Source organism: Toxorhynchites rutilus, chromosome 2 (genome assembly GCF_029784135.1).
Source record: "Toxorhynchites rutilus septentrionalis strain SRP chromosome 2, ASM2978413v1, whole genome shotgun sequence".
In the NCBI taxonomy this organism is placed as follows: domain Eukaryota; kingdom Metazoa; phylum Arthropoda; class Insecta; order Diptera; family Culicidae; genus Toxorhynchites; species Toxorhynchites rutilus.
Window position 1 is genome coordinate 81,594,957 of NC_073745.1, and position 19,617 is coordinate 81,614,573.

General features: G+C 39.3%; 2 protein-coding genes across 12 annotated transcripts in view; one reads left to right on the top strand and one right to left on the bottom strand.

The window, feature by feature from the left end:
• Positions 1-19,617, top strand: part of LOC129764893 (hyaluronidase-like) — an 86,095-nt gene that overhangs the window by 43,236 nt on the left and 23,242 nt on the right. For all 11 annotated transcript variants that reach the window (XM_055764504.1, XM_055764499.1, XM_055764508.1 and 8 more), the window contains 4 exons: positions 11,572-11,864; positions 11,959-12,098; positions 18,491-18,672; positions 19,360-19,567. In XM_055764504.1, coding sequence (XP_055620479.1) covers positions 11,572-11,864; positions 11,959-12,098; positions 18,491-18,672; positions 19,360-19,567 — 823 coding nt within the window. The remainder of the gene's footprint in view (positions 1-11,571; positions 11,865-11,958; positions 12,099-18,490; positions 18,673-19,359; positions 19,568-19,617) is intronic.
• Positions 3,887-5,270, bottom strand: LOC129764892 (AP-1 complex subunit mu-1-like). The gene is made up of 3 exons (XM_055764497.1): positions 5,226-5,270; positions 4,160-5,161; positions 3,887-4,096 (listed from the first exon to the last, which is right to left on the bottom strand). The coding sequence occupies exons 1-3, from the start codon at positions 5,265-5,267 to the stop codon at positions 3,902-3,904; spliced, it is 1,239 nt and encodes a 412-aa protein (XP_055620472.1). The 5' UTR covers positions 5,268-5,270; the 3' UTR covers positions 3,887-3,901.

The following is a 19,617-nucleotide window of genomic DNA, read 5'->3' on the forward strand; positions in this document are numbered from 1 at the left end:
TTATCGAGTTGGCATTAACCACTGGTGGGCTTCCAGTATCGAGGAAAATGTGGAAATATCTAATCGTTACTGAAAATAATCTGCCAGTTCCTCTGGGAATTTTCAAAATATATTCATGTGAAAGAGTTTAATTGAATGTTTTCTATCCATGTTACACTGTGACCAAATAAATTTGGTTATGTGGTTTTTCAATCAATCGCAATTAACAGGATAGCTTCAGAAGATTATTCTTCCCCATCAGTAGGATATTTCCGTATCCAATATTGTATGCGCCCGCAATCGATTATTGCTCAGTCGCCGAAAGTTCCGAGCTCAGAGAGTTCATTCCCCTCTAGTTTGCCTTCCAAATTGCCATCGTAAACCACACCTTCTCTCGATTCAATCACACACAAAAAGCATACTTAAGCGATATTCTGGTGGTGAGACACATTCATTTTTTGTGAGGACATCGACAAGACAACATCGTTGCCTAACGTGCTGGAGGAGGTGGACGGCGAAGGATCGACACATACACGCGCAGAACTCTTTCCGTTAGGATGCCATTCAGCATCGAGAAAGTTCCGGAAAGATCTAATCATTGCTGGAAAATAATCTGCCAGTTCCTTTGGGAATTCTCAAAATATATTCATGTGAAAGAGTTTAATTGAATGTTTTCTATCCATGTAACACTGTGACCAAATATGTTTCAATCAAGTGCTATTAACAGGTGGTTATCGAGTTGGCATTAACCACTGGTGGGCTTCCAGTATCGAGGAAAATGTGGAAATATCTAATCGTTACTGAAAATAATCTGCCAGTTCCTTTGGGAATTTTCAAAATATATTCATGTGAAAGAGTTTAATTGAATGTTTTCTATCCATGTAACACTGTGACCAAATACATTTGGTTTTGTGGTTTTTCAATCAATCGCAATTAACAGGATAGCTTCAGAAGATTATTCTTCCCCATCAGTAGGATATTTCCGTATCCAATATTGTATGCGCCCGCAATCGATTGTTGCTCAGTCGCCGAAAGTTCCGAGCTCAGAGAGTTCATTCCCCTCTAGTTTGCCTTCCAAATTGCCATCGTAAACCACGCCTTCTCTCGATTCAATCACGCACAAATATCATACTTAAGCGATATTCTGGTGGTGAGACGCATTCATTTTTCGTGAGGACATCGACAAGACAACATCGTTGCTGAGGGTGCTGGACGGCGAAGGATCGAGATCTGCCCTGAAACGCAAGCAGTTTGTTTGATCCTGGATCCTGGAGCACAGAGAAGCCGATCCTTCAGGAGAAGAGAAAGTGACCATCGAAGCAGCCGCTACACACACCCATACACGCACGGAATTCTTTCCGTTTGGATGCCATTCAGCATCTAGATCCGGAAAATAATCTGCCAGTTCCTCTGGGAATTTAAAAATACATTCATGTGAAAGAGTTTAATTGAATGTTTTCTATCCATGTAACACTGTGACCAAATATGTTTCAATCAAGTGCTATTAACAGGTGGTTATCGAGTTGGTATTAACCACTGGTGGGCTTCCAGTATCGAGGAAAATGTGGAAATAACTAATCGTTACTGAAAATAATCTGCCAGTTCCTCTGGGAATTTTCAAAATATATTCATGTGAAAGAGTTTAATTGAATGTTTTCTATCCATAAAATATCCATATAATACATTTGGGTTTGTGATTTGTCAATCAAGTACAGTTAACAGGTTAGCTTCTGAAGATTATTCTTCAGAACAAGGTTTTTCGTATCCTATATTGGATGGATAAAACCTTGTGCCTCCAACGTAACGCTCTCGTTTTCGAAGTCTCCCAAATATTCATTTATTCATTCATTCAGAATGGATTTAGATTCAACTTCAAACAAATGATCTCTAAATCAACGATAGTCCTACGTCACCCTTGCGGTTATACCATAGATATAACCCACTTCCTGTTTTTGTCTGACTCACGTTGGTCCCTGCGGATCAATAGGGGACTTTTATAAAAACAATTTTCCAATTTTGTTGCTGTCGCTTCCAGTTGACACTCTCTAAACAAAAAGCCCAATGTCGGTGCGATGAAACCAGCTCAACGTATTAATCTTTGGATGCATTAGAAGCGCTCTTGAACAGTCTGCCAAATAAAAGTTTTTTTGAGGTTCATCCATTTAAGAAAATCAACATGATCAAATTGTGAAATTGAAATATATTGATATCGCGGGACATTTTCGTTTCTTTTGCCAAATGCGGGACGTTTCGCGGGACGGAATCTTATTTATTTATTTATTTTATTTATTTAAATGTTTCACATGACGTAAGACAAAGTCTTTTTTCTGTCAATAACGATTTTTACAAAGCATTTACATAAGTTCTAGCAAACATTATTATTTTTAAAGGTTTATTAACCTAATCTCTGTTGAAATAATCTAGTGCAGCCTTTTTGTACAATGTTTCCGACTGTATTCGTTTAAGTTCCATGGGTTGCGCGTTCCAATAAACCACTCCTCTCACAAAAAAATTACGCGGGACATTTTGTTGAAATGCGGGACGTCTGGTCAGTTTACCATAACCCATAGCAACAGTTTTGACGTTTTTGCAGCAGTCTTACAGAAGTGGATGTTTTAGACGCAAATATGCTTTTTTAAGCATTTCATATAAAACATCGAAAAAAAATAAATGGACGGTAACTTCGTCAAATATGCTTCTCTTCGTATACTGCACAAAAACAGGTTTTCCTGTACAGTATTGTCGGGTGAGAAACTAGAGATGTGCAAAACAGTTCACTTTGATGAACGGTTCAGTCACTAACCGTTCATCTGAGTGAATCAGTTCTTTTGAACCGTTCTTTCGCTCTTTCGTTCAGCGCTATTAAAAACAACATAGAATGTTAGCTGGAACCCAACATCAATAGACAGCTAATATCGCTGATATCGTTGGATTGGATAGGAAAAATATGTGAACTGTATGTGAAAATATGTTTATCGGCCGACAATAGTATATGTAAGAATTTCATATGCAATTTTTCATATTTTCTGTCAGGACAAACAGGTTCCATGTAAGATCATGTTTCATAATGGTTCATTCAGAGAAAAAAACCCAGCAGCGATTCTTTTCAATTTTCCCTAACATACAAACAATCACTATAACACTGCGTGTATGTGTAACAATGGATCAAAAGCAACGAAAAAACTTTTTTCACAACTTGCCCTCAGTAGAAAATTTTATATTCACCTAATTCATGAATCGCCTCAGCTTCCCCCAGTTTTTTTTTTGATGATCAGGAAGTATATGAACGTTACGCGGAATTGAAAAAATACATAAAGTTGAGAATATATAGCTTTGCCAAAAATTATCATACATCAATAAAATAAACCCTGCGTTACATACATATTTTATTTTTCTTAGAAACGTTCTCGTTATATTTATCTATTCCGTCCAGCGCAAATCGGTTCGGCTACTCCGTGTACAGGAAATACTCCGATTTCCTGTACACTACCGTATATTTTTCTGAGCACTCGGCGTTCGAAAACACCAAGTGCTTGTGAGTGCTCTTCGAGCATTGTCCTTGCTTCGTGCACATAGAGAACAACTAGTCGAATTGCTGCCTTCAGTCTGTATCGTTCCACGTTTTGTCGAGTCGCTCGTTGCAGCAAACGTTCCGTCAAACGTCGTCAAACTTTCCGTTGTTCTGTTTCTTCATACCCGATGACGGTCTCAGCTGTGCTGCAAATTGCTGCTTTCAAGTTGTTCCAGCACTATTGTTATACTTTTCAATGAATCGATGTACTTTACATCAATCGTCTCCATGTAACGTCACAAAACTTCAATCCACCCCCCTCCCACTTCTATATGTTTTACGTACTTTATGGATGCCCCTTTATGTTGGATTTAAATTCAAAATAACCATTCTTGTCACTGTGTTCAATGATTAATGTTTGTTTTTAATTAATACGAGAAACCCGAAGCCTCTCGTATTATGTTGTTCAAAAATATTCACCTGAATTCCAGACGTGGTGAAGTATGGAATCTCGAACTTCACTTGAATCGGTGGCTTGCCTTCTGTGTCCTCACACTCTACGCTGGGAAGTCCAAAATGAGCACGCATCAAATATTCCTTTCCACCCTACGAGAATAAAAATTGAAATACTGCCCATTCTCAGATTTTCATCTTCCCCATCCAACATACCGGGAACGACTTAATGGTCCACGTGATCGCATTCTGCTCCGGAGCGTACTTAACGCTCCCTATCGTGGTCTTAAACTTGGGCGAATCGGCATCAGCCGGCACCGGAATGACTATCTCAACGTTGTTCGCCGTCGAGCGCCGCTTGAACTGCGACTTCGCCTTTATCATGTACTCCACCCGGCTATGGGCGTGGCGTTCGATCACCGATTCGATCCAAATCAGCGGTTTCACATGGGTATTGAGTCGGTACGACATCAGTTCGAACTCGCCGTCCGGTGGAATGAATGAAATGGTTCGATCATTCTCGAAACGAGACAGCCTCACACACTGGTGAAACTTTACGTCCTCCAGCTCGACCGATTTGGATTTGCCACGGCCAGTGCTCTCGAACAGAACCTTATCGTTCAATCCGAGCCGCAGTTCCGGCATTCCAGAAAGATACACACGCATTTTGATGGCCCCAACAATTTCACTGCGCAGCACGTTTCCATTGGCGTTTGCCAACAGATTAACACTCTCTATAACATCCAGGAAGACTTCGTTCTTCCTGTATTTGATCCCTTCGGAGCGCCAGGAAACCGCGTTCGTCACTGCCATCGGAATCCGTGGCTGAATCTCCAGCTTATGGCCCTCCTGAGTGATATACTCCTGAAGAATCTTGCTGTCTGTTGTTTGCGGATAACCAAAATCAATCAGCTCATCCAGAAGCTCATAGATGACAACGAAATTGTCCCGAATGCTCTCCTCCTCGAGTTCCTTGAAGTACTCGGTGAAAACCGTCACCACTTTGTGCAGAAACACAAAGACCAGTGCAATATTGGCATTGCTGCGAGTCACCGAAACCAGATACAGATTATTGGTCTTAACATACGCAAATGTGCATTCGGGTGTTTGCAGGATGGGAGTAATAAGACCTTCCTCTTCCTTCTCCATCAATAGCGGCATGAATTTATCGATGACACTCATGTCGATATGTCCACGATAGTTGCGGGAGATTAGAACCTGTGTTGCGAAGGTTATTTCATTGAAAATCAATTCACATATGATTCGAGCTGTCGCCTCTCACCTTCCCTTTAGCATCCAAAATAAATATCGCCGACGAGGACATCTTCAAGCAGAACTGAGGCCTAGCTATCAAAAGATAATAAGACTAGCTTCAGGGGCCTTTAGAACTAGCCCAAGTAAAGCGTTACTCGCTGAGTCAGGCAATTTACCCTTCAAATTGTTCCTCACGAGATTCTACAGCACGCGCGCGATACGAACGCTCGAGAAACATCCAACATTTGAATCCTCACTTGTGAGAGTGAATAACTGGTTGCAGGATACATGCCGAACCACTCTTCCAACGATTGCACCAATTCCCATTATTAACCTTCGACCATGGTATAAACGGGAACCTCAGATTGATTGGTCAATTAAAAACTCTGTGCGAGCTGGTGAAAACAGCAGCATAGTTTTGGCCATTTTCAACAACCACATCCACAGTAAATACCTTTTTCACCACAAGATCTTTACAGATGGATCCTTTGATGGTTTACAAGTAGGTATCGGCATTTTTGCTAATAACCTGCAAGTTAAGTTCCAACTCCCAAATATCTGTTCGGTATTTTCAGCTGAATTAGCGGCACTTCTTATCGCTACATCAAAGTGCGAACACAACAGAAAGACGGTTATTTTCACCGATTCTGCTAGCGCGCTTCTTGCTCTTGAGAGCGGAAGTAGCAAACATCCATGGGTACTCGCAATTGAAGAGAAAACTGCCCAAAATGATATCACCTTTTGCTGGATCCCAGGTCACTGTGGAATCCGCGGTAACGAAGAGGCTGATCGCCTAGCCAAAGAAGGGAGAACATCCGAACTATGGAGCACAAGCGTCCCATCTGATGATATAATCAGATGGGTTAACTCATCTCTGATGACGTGCTGGGAGAACGAATGGAACATCTGCAGAGATACTTTTTTGAGAAAAATTAAAAACACTACCCATCCTTGGATGGATAGAAACCAAAGATCTTTTCAAGTATGTCTAACACGTCTTCGTATTGGACATACCAAATTAACGCACAGGTTCTTGGTCGAAAAAACCGAACCACCCATTTGTAATACCTGTAACGTCAGGCTGACCGTAGAACATTTTCTACTTGTCTGCCCACGTTACAACCTTATGAGAACTAAGTTTCAGATAGCTGACAACCCAAGGACAGCCCTAGCAAGAGATAACTTGGAGGAGGACAAATTACTGCATTTCCTGAAGGAGACGGATCTTTTGGAGCTTATTTAACCACTATACAATTATTTACTATATGTTACAGACTTAACCACATCATTCATACTAACACCTATTGCTTGTGAGCTAATATATGTGTTACCAACGTATTACATATGTTAGGTCACACACATTTTATTTATAAAAAAAAAAGTAATAAATATATATAAAAAAAAACAAAAAACAAAAAACAAAAAAAAAAAAAATTAGTTAGATATGTAGTTAGATATCACAAACCAAACACACCCACACACACACTTAGACACACACTCACAACAAAATACACAGATTTTAATTTTTTGTAAAAAAAAAGGCTCTTTTCCGACATACGAATTCAAATTTTGCGTGGATGGCACACAAGTCAATTAACATCTTTTAATTACCATATAATTCACTTTCAGCTTCCTGGGCTAGACATCATTTCTCATTTTATTTTCTTTCAGCGTTTTTGATATAATCATTTCTTATTTCTACTACCAGGTGACCAAATATGCCTCCCATTACTAACGTACTTCTCTTCCAGCATATGTTATACAATTATTACACTATATACATGATTTACCGGAAACGAGAGCAGAGGAAGCATGCGCGAAATTTGATTTAAAAAAAAAAACCCAAGGCCTTTCTCAAGGCTAGAGGCGAATGAACTGAAAAGTTTAAAGCCTCTTTAATTCAACATCATCATCATCATCATCTTCAAGCACTAGTGACGCTTTTTGATCCGGACACTTTCATTACATTCAATATCATACCGCAGCCATAACATTTTGTGCACGTTGAATTAATACGATTGGTAGTTACTAATCATGATAGTTACTAATGATAGTTACTAATCATGTGAAATTTGTGATATAACATTATTTGTGTACGAATGCCGCAATCGATAGTCGATTCTAATTTGCGCTGGATATTTCCTCGGAGGACTCGATTCGTCATTTAAGCATTACTAATCTATCTCTTTCTGGCAAAACGAAGTGGTATGATAATCACATTATTTGAATGATAAAATGCTGAAGTTTTCTGCCAATCTCCTTTCAACCTCCAACAGCTCTTTCTCCCGTTTGTCGCTTTTCAATACCATTTCTCCTCTGCCTTCAGACCTAACGGAGCATTTAGCGAAACCGAGGTATCGATGGGTGCCATTGACTATTGATTTGATAGTGGAGAACACGATATGATATGGTGTAGTGGATATTATATTACATATCATTATTTGTTTACGAATGCTGCAATCGATCGTCGTTATTGGGAAGTCGGAAATGTTGGGAAGGAGGCCCTATTTTTACTGTGTAATTTCTAGGAGGAATCCATTCCTCCTCAAGAGTTAATAATCCTGCTTCGGATCAAGTCAACGTTAGTCCTACGTCTACTTTGCGGTTATATCAAAGATATAACCCACTTCTAGTTTTTTCTTTTTCCTTTCCAATCGTGCTTCATTCTATTTCGCTGCTGCTCTGGTTGCCCGTTTTGGTCGGTACGATTTGAGGAGCACAAAATGGACCAATCAAAAATGGGCACATAGGGCATTTTGACAATGCTTGATATTTCACAATTATTCAATTATTTATCTCATGAAAAATGAAATGTTATTCGTTATGATAGATGCGTAGATATATTTCCTATCAATTGTTGCAAAAACCATTGCGATCTATTGAGAAATGCTCGAGTTATAAGCGTTCCAAATCTTGCATTTTTTCCTACTTGTTCAGTGCCTAGATTTCCATTTCACCCCCTATATCTTCCGGTTAAACGTAGTCCTACGTCAAAATATTCTCAAATATTGTTTTACAGTATTGTTCGAGTGGTGGGGATCGTTATTTTGATCTGCTCGAATGGTTAATTAGTGGTTTATTTCACTATTTTATGAACTATATACGCTTCGAGGGAAATCCTATTTCTCAAGCATTGGAATAAGTAAAAAAAATAATTTCAGATAAATCAAAACCAAACTTTTTCAAATAAAACGATTTCACAGGATCCAGTTTTTTCAAGAGCAATCTTCCAGTGTTTTGAAAAATATTATTGGCAACCCTGATTATGATAGATAATGTTCTTCGTTACATGTAAATTCTATGACCGTCCTTTTGCGTTTGATTTGATGCCTAGGACCAAGTATGGAAAAGTTCATTCGCTCATTTCTCCACACCTGATTATAAATCACTCTTGTATCTGCTTGGAATAATCATGGCGAAAAGAATGCAACAAACAATCGTGAGATTGCACGATGAATCATTTTACACTCCCCGACCATCTTCATTCGGGACTGATAGAAAACATAACAAAACAAAGAGTGGGAAACAACATTCAATGAATGAATATTCCTTTGGAAGGATCGCACGAAACAAAATAACAAGTGAGTCAAAATAGATTGAATCTGCGTGTATGTATGATTTTATTTTCCCTTGTCAGCATTCAAGTGCACATGAAATCCACCAAATCCACTAAATAACTTGCGTTAATATGGTCTTTTGCGTTGGCTTAGATCGTTTCATACTAAAGGGTGTGTCACATCAAATTGCATCACGGAAAAAACGCTGTAGAAATTTAATTTTTAGGAATTATATCTTCAGCTTTCGCTTATAATCAGATAAGAGTGTATAGATCACGTTGGCCATGCTTTACTGTCAATTTTTCGTAAATTTGGAAAAATGTCGTCGAACGAAAAAGAGCGTCGTGAATTAATCCTGTGCACTCATTTCGAGAATCCGGAGTTGTCACATCGGAACATCGGTAAGATGCTGGGAATCGTCCAATCCACGGTCAGCAGATTACTAAAACGATACTTCGAGAACCTAACCATCGACCGGAAGGTGAAGAACGGCAAAAATGGATGCTCCGTCAGTGAAAAAGATCACAAGTGCGTAGTTAAGCAGTTTAGACGTGATCCGAGAAGTTCGGTCCGGGATGTCGCCAATAAGCTGAATTTGTCAAGTTCATTCGTCCAACGGACCAAGCAGCGGGAGGGCCTGTCGTACATACAAGGTTCAGAAGGCTCCTAACCGCGACGAAAGGCAAAATATGGTGGGGAAGACGCGAGCCCGGAAGCTGTACACCGAAATGCTGACGAAGCCGCATTACCTGGTAATGGACGACGAAACCTACGTCAAAGCGGACTTTCGACAGCTGCCGGGCCTGTTGTTCTTCTCCGCAGAAGACAAATTCAGCGTTCCGGAGGAGATTCTCAAGCTGAAACTATCCAAGTTTGCCAAAAAGTACATGGTGTGGCAAGCGATCTGCTCTTGCGGAAAGCGGAGCGCCCCCTTCGTGATGACCGGCACGGTAAACGGGCAGGTTTACCTTAAGGAGTGCCTACAGAAGCGCTTACTACCACTATTGAAGCAGCACGAGGGCCCGACCATCTTCTGGCCGGATCTCGCTTCGTGCCACTATTCAAAGGACGTGTTGGAGTGGTACAAAGCCAACGGGGTCACCTTCGTGCCAAAGGAAATGAACCCGCCCAACGCGCCGGAGCTTCGCCCAATAGAGAAATACTGGGCGATTATGAAGCAGGCCCTCCGGAAGAACCCAAAGGTTGTCAAATCGGAGGCGGACTACAAGAGAAAATGGATTTCTGTTCAAAAAAAAACTACAACCTGACGTTGTACAGAACCTTATGGACAGGGTAAAGAGGAAGATGCGAGCATACGGGCTTGGGCTCGAAGTATGAATAAAAAGAAAATGCCAAATGTTGTTCAATAGTTTTTATTTTACTGTCTAAAATTTTCAAAAGGATCGGTCTACTGGGCGAATTTCTACAGAGTTTTTTCCGTGATGCAATTTGATGTGACACACCCTTTAGAAACAAAAAAATGTCATTGCAATAGTGCACAGGAAACAATGTTTTCTGTCTCAAATAAAGTGAGGCATAAACGGAGAATAGGAGGGGTGAGTTTTATCTGTGAATGAATGTTGTTGAACGAATTTCGATGCGATTTTGCCCATACCTGCCTAGGACTTTCTAAATATTTGAACAAAATAATTACATCTCTCATGTGTACGTACTTCTCGCAGCTTCAAATGATATTTGCAAAGCGGGTTTGCCCCATACACCTTGGTTTCAGAGTCCGTGTTGGGGAAACACATGCTGGTGTGAATAAAAACGCCCCCAACTTGCATGTAATTGCAATGCCGATTTCCGCAGACACATTGATTTTGAAGTCCGTGTTGGGGAAAGACATCTCGGTGGGAACAAAAATACCCCTGACTTGCATGTTTTTTCAATGCCAATTTCCACATATTACTCGGTTTTGAAGTCTGTGTTGGGAAAACCGTAAATCGAACCAATCAAAACGTGGCAGTTAGGGCGTTTAGATAACAATTGACATTTCAGAGTTATTCGATTATTTATTTCATGGAAAATAACATTTTCTTAATTTTTATAGATGCGTAGAAATATTTCCTATCAGTTGATGCAAACATCTTTCCGATCTATTGAGAAATGTTCGAGTTATAAGCATTCGAAATCTTTCATTTTTCCTGCATGTTCTGTGTTTAGGTTTTCATTTTATCTCCTGTTGCATATCGACCTTACGTGCGGTGTAGCGACGTTGTTGAATCATTACAACCTAATCCAGCGCAGAACATCTCACAGATACAACCATCATATTGTCCTTCCATAATGTGAAATCAAAATATAGTAATTTAGTTCCTTCTTCCATGTTCATCCTCAGAATTGTGCAGACGTATATTTAATAAAAATTTATTCCTTTTGACTGGTACCACACTTATTGCGAAATTAAGTTTTTGGTTCAACACCCCCGTATATTTCGGTTAGACGTAGTCCCACGTCAAAAAAAATAGTTTTAAATACAATTAGAAGAGTTGTCGATTGGAAAGTCTTTATAGGTGCGTGTCTGCCCACTACTAAGCGAACGATAGTGAGTTTGTCTTATATTCCTAAAATGTTTGCAAGCGAAAGATGTACATTTTTAATTGAAACAGCTATCAAGAATGCGTTATTTGCGAACAACTGTTTTCTTTGGAACGCTTGATAGAAAATGTAAAACATCTCCCGGTCCAACACGATGAAAATTTAATTTCAATGTAATGTATTCGATTCCATTCAGTACTTAATGTTACAAATGTTACCGAATAATTGTATTCATTCCTTCTATTAAACGAAACATTTTCATTATTCCCATTTCAGAGCTCTAGAGGTGTTCTGGAACATTCCCACCTTCATGTGCAATCAGTATCAGATGGATTTCTCCAGCATCCAGTCGCGGTACGGGGTGTACCAAAATCAGAACGATTCCTTTCGCGGGAATTTCATCTCAATCCTCTACGATCCGGGCAAATTTCCCGCGCTGCTGGAAAAATCATCCACCCGGGTGCTGTACAAGCGCAACGGTGGCGTCCCCCAGGAGGGTAACATCACCGAACACTTGGAGGTGTTCCGTGCGCATATGGCCGAACTGGTGCCGGATCCCGACTTCTCCGGTAGGGATTTGGCTTTTCCATCTGTTTATTCACCATTACAAACGGATTACATTCCTATCCCGACTCTTTCCCGTTCTTTCCGATCCCAAACAAGGCATTGGCGTCATAGATTTCGAGTCGTGGCGACCCATTTACCGGCAGAATTTCGGCTCCCTGCAACCATACAAAGATCTCTCGATGAAGATTGAGAAAGAAAGGCATCCCGTTCGGCCGCAAAAGTGGCTCGAAGCTGAGGTAAGTTGGTACTTGGCTATTGTTGCGGTATTTTTTGCACTCTACCATCCTGATTGTCTTCAATTACTGATAAGATATGCTGAGAATACTTTATCCTTTTACCCTCGTCGCATTTTAGTCCGGAGAATAGGCTCGCGAAACGGAGAGAGATCTCATCCCCTGTACGTGTAGTATTCTTGTTGAGAACCCAACCAATCAGCACAATTTATTCAATCGTGAAATAGACTTGAATTAGTCGCCTAAAATGACGATAAGCATGGATTGAATCAGTGGGACAGTTGGATAAAAAAATACAGATACAAAGCTCTTCTTTAACAGACATAACAAATGATAGATAAAGAATATGACGCTTGACCAAATTCATAGCATCCCCCGCAGGGAGACAAAACAGGAATCAATCGAACGCCAAATTACTACCCTTCTTAGATTTTTTTCTAATCTCACGTTCTCAATTTCGGATCTAACCGTTCCAGGGTAAAATTTGATTTCATCGTAGCAAAACCGATTCCCCTCGGGGCAAGTGGTTGTTGATCCATTAAAAAATTGATATGTCATGCGTCATTCGTCATTCTTCATAGAACCGGCAGGCAGGCTGCCAGCCACAGAACTACGCACTACCGAACCACTGCATGAAATCCCAAAAATGCCCGCTGGACACAAATCATGGGAAATAAAAGCTTCACGGGAAAATGATACCATCTCATCAGGGATTGAAAAAAAAAACTTCGTCAAAGGATACAGTTTTCACTCTGGCCACGGGATTCAGGCAGGGGCTAACGTGCGGAATGACTTTACGTTCGATGCGAGAATAATATAAATTGATATTTGCAACAGACCATTTTCTGTATAAATTTGGCCCATTTATTGGACAGCTTTATAGCAGGAACAAAAAGCATGACATTCGTCAAACCTTCATCTCTTAAGGGAAAATAAAGTTTAATTCGGTCTATGAAAAACTTACACTTTTTTATGTTTATTCCTCAACCATTCATTATTTAGTTATTTAAGGTAAATGATGTTGGTTTGTCAAGCAATGGGAAATGCAACATCTACTTGAAAATTCGAATTTTTGACATAGGACTATGTCTTTGATTTCTATATAGGGAGGTCACTATACGAAACATCTCACATTGTGAGTGGATGCGTATCACGATTCACTCGTTGTGTTTATCTTTGATTGCTCACCGCATCCGTGTGAAAATGCTTTTTTCAATAAGTGTGTTATCAATGAAAAACATACATTTTATTGATGTTCCCGTGTATTATAAACATAATGTGATAGTTTGCAGTGGACATTTGTGAAATTACGTCGAAGGAAACCAACAAAAGTGATATTTTAGTGAAACATTTTCACTCCCCCACGGCCATAGAAACAAACGAACTTTCCTCATTTTAACAATACCATATTAATATTACTATGGCTCTCAGTGTGGGTGTGTGTGATATGAGAAAATAGTCTTCAATTAAGCAGCGTTTCACTGAAAATGATATTGCTTTCGAAGACTAAAACTACGACTACTCACTGGGTTTTTTAACTATATTAATAAGGGAAATAGGCCACAATACAATTGTCATCCGTTAAAGGACAAAAAGTTGCAAGATTTCATGAGAAATTTGGCTCAAACCATCATGAAACTGTGAGTATTTTGAACATTGTTTTGTTTCTTCCATATACACTTCGCAAAGAACGCAAATAATTACGAAACCATATTTTGGTCGCCAATACAAATATTCTTCGCCTACTGCTTCACCTCGATATGTACCTCATTGAGCAGTACCCAAGCTCAAGCTCCAGGATGTCAAAATATAGAGCACGTTGTTTGGTTATGTAAAAATGCAATTTAGGAATTTAACTGACTGATGATTTAGAAGTTCGAAAGGGTATACTCACGCATATCAGATTATGATAGCTTGAGAAGTCGCAATCTTAATATCATATTCCCCATATATGTCCTCCTTAGAAGCCCGCTTCACTTCCTCCAATGCACTTGCCCAGCCTAAGTATTTAGACTTGTGTTTAAAAATGATAAATGATGACCCCTTTGTCTTCTTCTGCATAATTGAATGAACAGAAGAAAAGGGTAGTAATGGTATTTTTGTGTACATTTTTGAACAGAATGTGGTTCCGGATTCTAACACGTTATCTCATCTAACCCGTTTAAGGGGGGACCGGAGATCGGATGTTACGAATAATGTGAAGTGTTCGTGTATTTTGGTTATTGTTTAAGGTATATTCGTAGATGTATTTCCCATTTTTTGAGTGCACGAATAATGATTATGACGCTCTTGACAAAAAAAAAAAAAAAATCTGACGGATTTCATGCCACCTCGATTTAGGAGTTGGCAGCACCATCTCAGATAGCAGTGAAACGTTGTGGCATACATTGGTCATTTAGGTAACTTTGCATATTTGAAATCTTCGAAAAAGAATTAGACTTTTTGAAAAAGGCCAACATTTTTTTCTTTGCAAAAAAATTATAACTATAACTATAACTATAACAAAACTATAAATTTATAACTTCAAAACTATAAATTTATAACTTCAAAACTATAAATTTATAACTTCAAAACTATAATATTTAAAGAAAAGTTACACTGAAAAAAAATATTGTGAAAATTGAATTTAATTTTTCTCTAAAAAGTTTTTTTTAATTCTCAAGGAATTCTTAATGGAAGAGAAACTCTTTCCCTGTAAAAGTGTCTTCCGATATATGGGTGACTTGTTGGAAATTGTAAGGGCTATTCACATAATGTTTATGAAAAGTTTAAAAAAAATACGTTTTTGAGAAAAATGAATTTCAATTTAAAAATGTATTTGTTTTTCAGTGCTGTTCAAATAATGGTATTTTGACGTAGAACTGCGTCTTTCATTAAGGGTGCCAAATCAAAAAACAGGTCTCGTTTTTATGAAATAAAGTTCACGTTAATAACTATTTTTGCCGCGGATTTTGACGATTTACATACCAAACGAATCGGAAATTCCCTAACATTTGTTTCTTATGCTATATATCACAATCCACTGGTGTGTAAACGGTTTGAATTGATGAAAACTAGATGCATTTCCATTTTCCCATACATTTGTCATTTGTAAACTTCTCTACCAATGCCTTCAGTTACGAGCACCTTATCGGCGTTCAACGAAGAGGAAAGATTTAAAGTCTTCGTGAATAAAGAAGAGAAGAAGAAGATGATGAACGAAGAGGAATATTTGCCTTGGGCATAAATATTGGATCTCGCTGAGGCAAACTTTCAGTATCGTTCTATATACGAAGCAATGAACATCGCTATTGCGTCATCGCATGTCTTCGTTTCGGATTGAGCTGTGGACGCGACCAATTTACTTACTCGCTGACGTCTCTAGTATTGCAAGCATAACATCAAATTGACGCCATTCCATTAAGGTTCTGAATTACACAATTGTGTGGGGAATCATCAAGCTAGGCTATCATCGGCTCACCAAGAAAATAACTGTTGAGGAATTTTGTGTGTGATTTGGTTTCGCATGACAGTAACAAAACTGTCTCCACCAAGGATCGAGACCGGGAATATTAACAGAAAGGGCTTCTGTTGAGAAGAACGCAAAGCGGAGAACAAAATAACAGCGTAGTTCTACGTCAACAATGTGGTCGTGTCTTGGACACAATGTCCTATAATTTGTTTTATGAATATTAAAACAATTCCCTACATTTTATCCTTTGACCCGAAGTTTGTAGATATTATAGTTTTAAAGATTTTTTTTTTGTAAAAAATAAAGAAAAAAATTCGGCCTTCTTCAAAAAGTAGTCTAATTCTTTTTCGAAGATTTCATGTATGCAACGTAGCTTAAATGACCAATGTATTTATACCCTCAACGTCTCACTGCAATGGTGCTGCCAATAGCTAGTCGAGTTGGCGTGAAATTCTTCATCTTCTTAAGGGGGTAGCTATGAACATCATAAAAAGTATGTGATTTTCGCGATTTTTTTTATCGAGAAAATAATTGGACTGTCCCCTGAATAATAGCCTCAACCGGTTTGTTGAATCCTTGCAGCCAAAACCATGTAAACTGGTGGGAGTTCTACAAGTTTTTCTAGTGGACCGATTTCAACCAATGATTTTTTTTACGTAATCTTGGATATATTTCCTGTCATCGTAAGTAGGATTTTTTCAAAATATTGATTTTTGACGAAATGGCGACAATTTTTGTAAAAAATTGCATTTTTACCTCAACAATCGAATCAAAAACATTCACCAAAATTTCATTTTCACGATGAAAGGAAATTTGTGGAGGAATCTGGGAAAAACTATTTCATCAAAATCGGATAGACCATTCCGGAGGTTGAACTCCCACCAGTTTACAAAACATAGTTTCGAGAAAAACGCGTTTTAAATTTTGGATCCGCGTTCCTCACGCACAGACTTAGGTCCACTAATTGACTTGTAACTTTGGAACAAAGCATCGGAAAAAACTTCAGTAAAGTAGACAACCCAGAGAACATTTTAAGCCAGAAATATTTTTATATCTTTGGAATATCATGTTTTCAAAAATTTAATAGCAGTTTGTTAGTGAAAATAAAACAAGCCGAAAAGTAGAACATTTTATCGATGCGGGTATAATGGACATGTAGTGGGGGGGATATGGACAGGCTCATAATATACGAAGCGTAGAAGTTTATCACTCGCGAGAGGAATAATTTCGCTCTCTCTCTCAGTGTTTTTGCGTCCAATAACTGAAATAGAACAAAAAGAGAAAGCAATATAAAAAAGACCTCAATATTCTTCCCTTCACTTTCCATCATGCATTGGATGTGATTATGGATTTGACAGTCCATTTCAACCCCACTAGTGCAATTATTTCAATAATTTAAATTTACCACTTACGAATGAATTTACTTTTCCGTACATACCTAATATCGCTTCTCTGTCAAACTGAAATATAACCATCAGCGAATTCAATTTTACAATTGAACCACTCAAAATGCTTAATATCGAAGCCGCAAAAGTTACAAAAGTTAAAGTTACACACGCGGAATCATGTTCGATTTTCAGTTTTTGTTTCTCTATTCCACTTTTGATCAGTATTCATTGTCATAGGATGGTTTAAATATTATAGAATAGCATGTAGAAGGGTTTCCCATCAACAGAAATTTGAAATTCCTAATGCAACTATACAAATCAACCATCTGTCCATTATACCCCCACTGTCCATCTTACCCGCGACTCCCCTACTTGCGTCATTTTTAATAGTACTGAGTTGAGATTTATATGCCAAATAACATGCCTTGAATGCATTCTTAGTGACAAGCTCAAGAATACGCGTGACCACAGTGCAAATCGAAGAAAATTTTTTGTCGAAACCACCAGAACGGAAATCGAACCCGAACCCGCGGTATGTTAGGTGTGACGCTAACAACTCGGCCACGGGAGCGAATTCGTCATATGTTATGTAAAAAAACTCAGATTCCAAGAAAAAAAAAATTAAATATTTCGCCCTCTATCTTTAACTAGTAAACTATGAAAAACTAGAAGTGGGTTGGATGGTTTTGTTCAGCCGGAGATATATAATAAACGCTCAAAGGAGGAATCGATTCTCCCTTTTCAAGTTTTCGTTCCACCTTATATGGACGTTAAACTAAGATTGTGTATGCGGGTAACGAGAATCGTGTCAGGGGGAGAAGTAGTATGAATTGAAATCAGATTGAATGCAGAGGCAGATTTGTATTCATCCGTCACGTCAATTAAAATAACTATTTGTTAGAATAGTTCATCAGTCATCCTCGCTCTCAACGCTCGTCACTCCATTTTTTTAGTCAATTCAAGTCATGTTGATAACGAATGCCGAAGTAGTCCTAGTCGAAGCGAAACTACTGAGAGGAGAGTTGATTTGCATTTTTTCATCTTCGAAGATTTCGGGCCCTGATGTCGATCATCTGAATCGGTCCAGTATTTCAAAAGTTATGAATTTCGGAAAAAAATGTAAAAACTTTTCGGACTACCTTGAAAGTTAAATGGACACCCTAATGAGAAAATGAAAAAAACAGGTCTGATTTTTTGCAACAAGGAACAAGGAACAAAACTACCACTATGCACGAAAATCTAAGAACCACTATTTCGGTTTGGCATGGAATGGCTGCATAGTTACAATTAAGACCTAAATACTCTAAAGTAAATTGAGCAATCCAATTGAAAACGAATCGACTACATGTTTTATTGCCAGCTCAGCCATTGAAAGCCTTAGCCCGTTTCAACTTCTCCTTCATCCGATGACCATTGAAGGGAGTTTTTTAATATACCAAACACAAAACCATAGCACCATCCCACAAGCACAAGCAACTCCAGCTTCACGGAGAAAGAAAAACGAATCTCACACTTTTATTATCTCATCCTTCACTTTCCCTCGCACCCGAACACAGGCCACCAGAAGGTTCGAATCAACAGGCCAGGACTTTATGGCCCGCACACTGCAGCTGGCGAAGCAGCTCCGACCCCGGGCGGCGTGGGGTTACTACGCCTTCCCCTATTGTTTCAACATGAACGGATCGCCCAGCAGCCAGCGGGAGGATTGCACGGCCGAGGTGCAGCGGGAAAACGACCGGTAATAAACTGCAGACAGTCTGACAGATCGCAACGTGAAGCGTGGTGGAGTGGAGTTGCATTTTGGGCCAAATAATTGCTCTGTGCTACCGGGCGACGGTCGCAGCCTTTTCGAAAGCCCCAAACTCCAACCATTCTCGCATCCGCAATGAAACCCGAGCCGAAATCAGATCTCCGATCATTAGTGTGTAATCAGTCCAATCGGTTGGTAATTTGGAGAATTGAAATTATACTCCACAAGGTGGGATTTAGTCGAGCTCCGCTTCCGACACCGTATTTCAAATCAATGCGAATGATAACATATTTTATCCAAATCCGATGGCTTTTGGTTTTGCGCCATTTGCTATCCGGGTCTCTCTTCAGCTGTTTCCCGAATCTGTGTTCCCGCATTGCACTGCACTGGCACTGGTGCTCTGTGGTGCAGTAAGCTGGACACGAATTAATAAATTACAGCCCGTTGCATACAGCTTTTAGCTCTTCTAGTTCTGGTCAAGCACAGAACGAAACTTGGTCCGAGGCAGCAGGAACACCAAAATGCACTCTACTCCTCCTGCTATTTCACTTTTTCTCTTCTTTCCTAGGAAACTGACATGAATCATTCCGTTTGTTTTCGTATGGTTGGCTGAATAAGTGCTGCTTTATGTGTGTGTTTGTGTCTGTATGTGGTTAACACCATCTCTACTTCCAGCATCCAGTGGCTATTTGATGGTTCGGATATTATCTTTCCATCTGTTTATCTGAGGGAAAAACTCAGTCCCGGCGATCGTATCAAACTGGTTCGGGGGAGAGTGAAGGAAGCTACTCGGGTAGCACAAAGGACGAAAGGGCAGCAAAAACCGCGCGTGCTGACATACATTCGCTATGTCTACACGGATAGCATCAAGTATTTGACGGAGGTAAGTTTAAGAACATTTTTGTGGTGTTTTTACTCAGTATTAAATGAGAC

Excerpts from the sequence above, each read along its gene's own strand:
- LOC129764892 (XM_055764497.1), bottom strand. The coding sequence starts at position 5,267 with ATGTCCTCGTCGGCGATATTTATTTTGGATGCTAAAGGGAAG. Across the intron at positions 5,162-5,225 it reads TTTTGGATGCTAAAGGGAAG|GTTCTAATCTCCCGCAACTA; the intron begins GTGAGAGGCGAC and ends TTCGCAACACAG. Across the intron at positions 4,097-4,159 it reads GGACCATTAAGTCGTTCCCG|GGTGGAAAGGAATATTTGAT; the intron begins GTATGTTGGATG and ends TTATTCTCGTAG.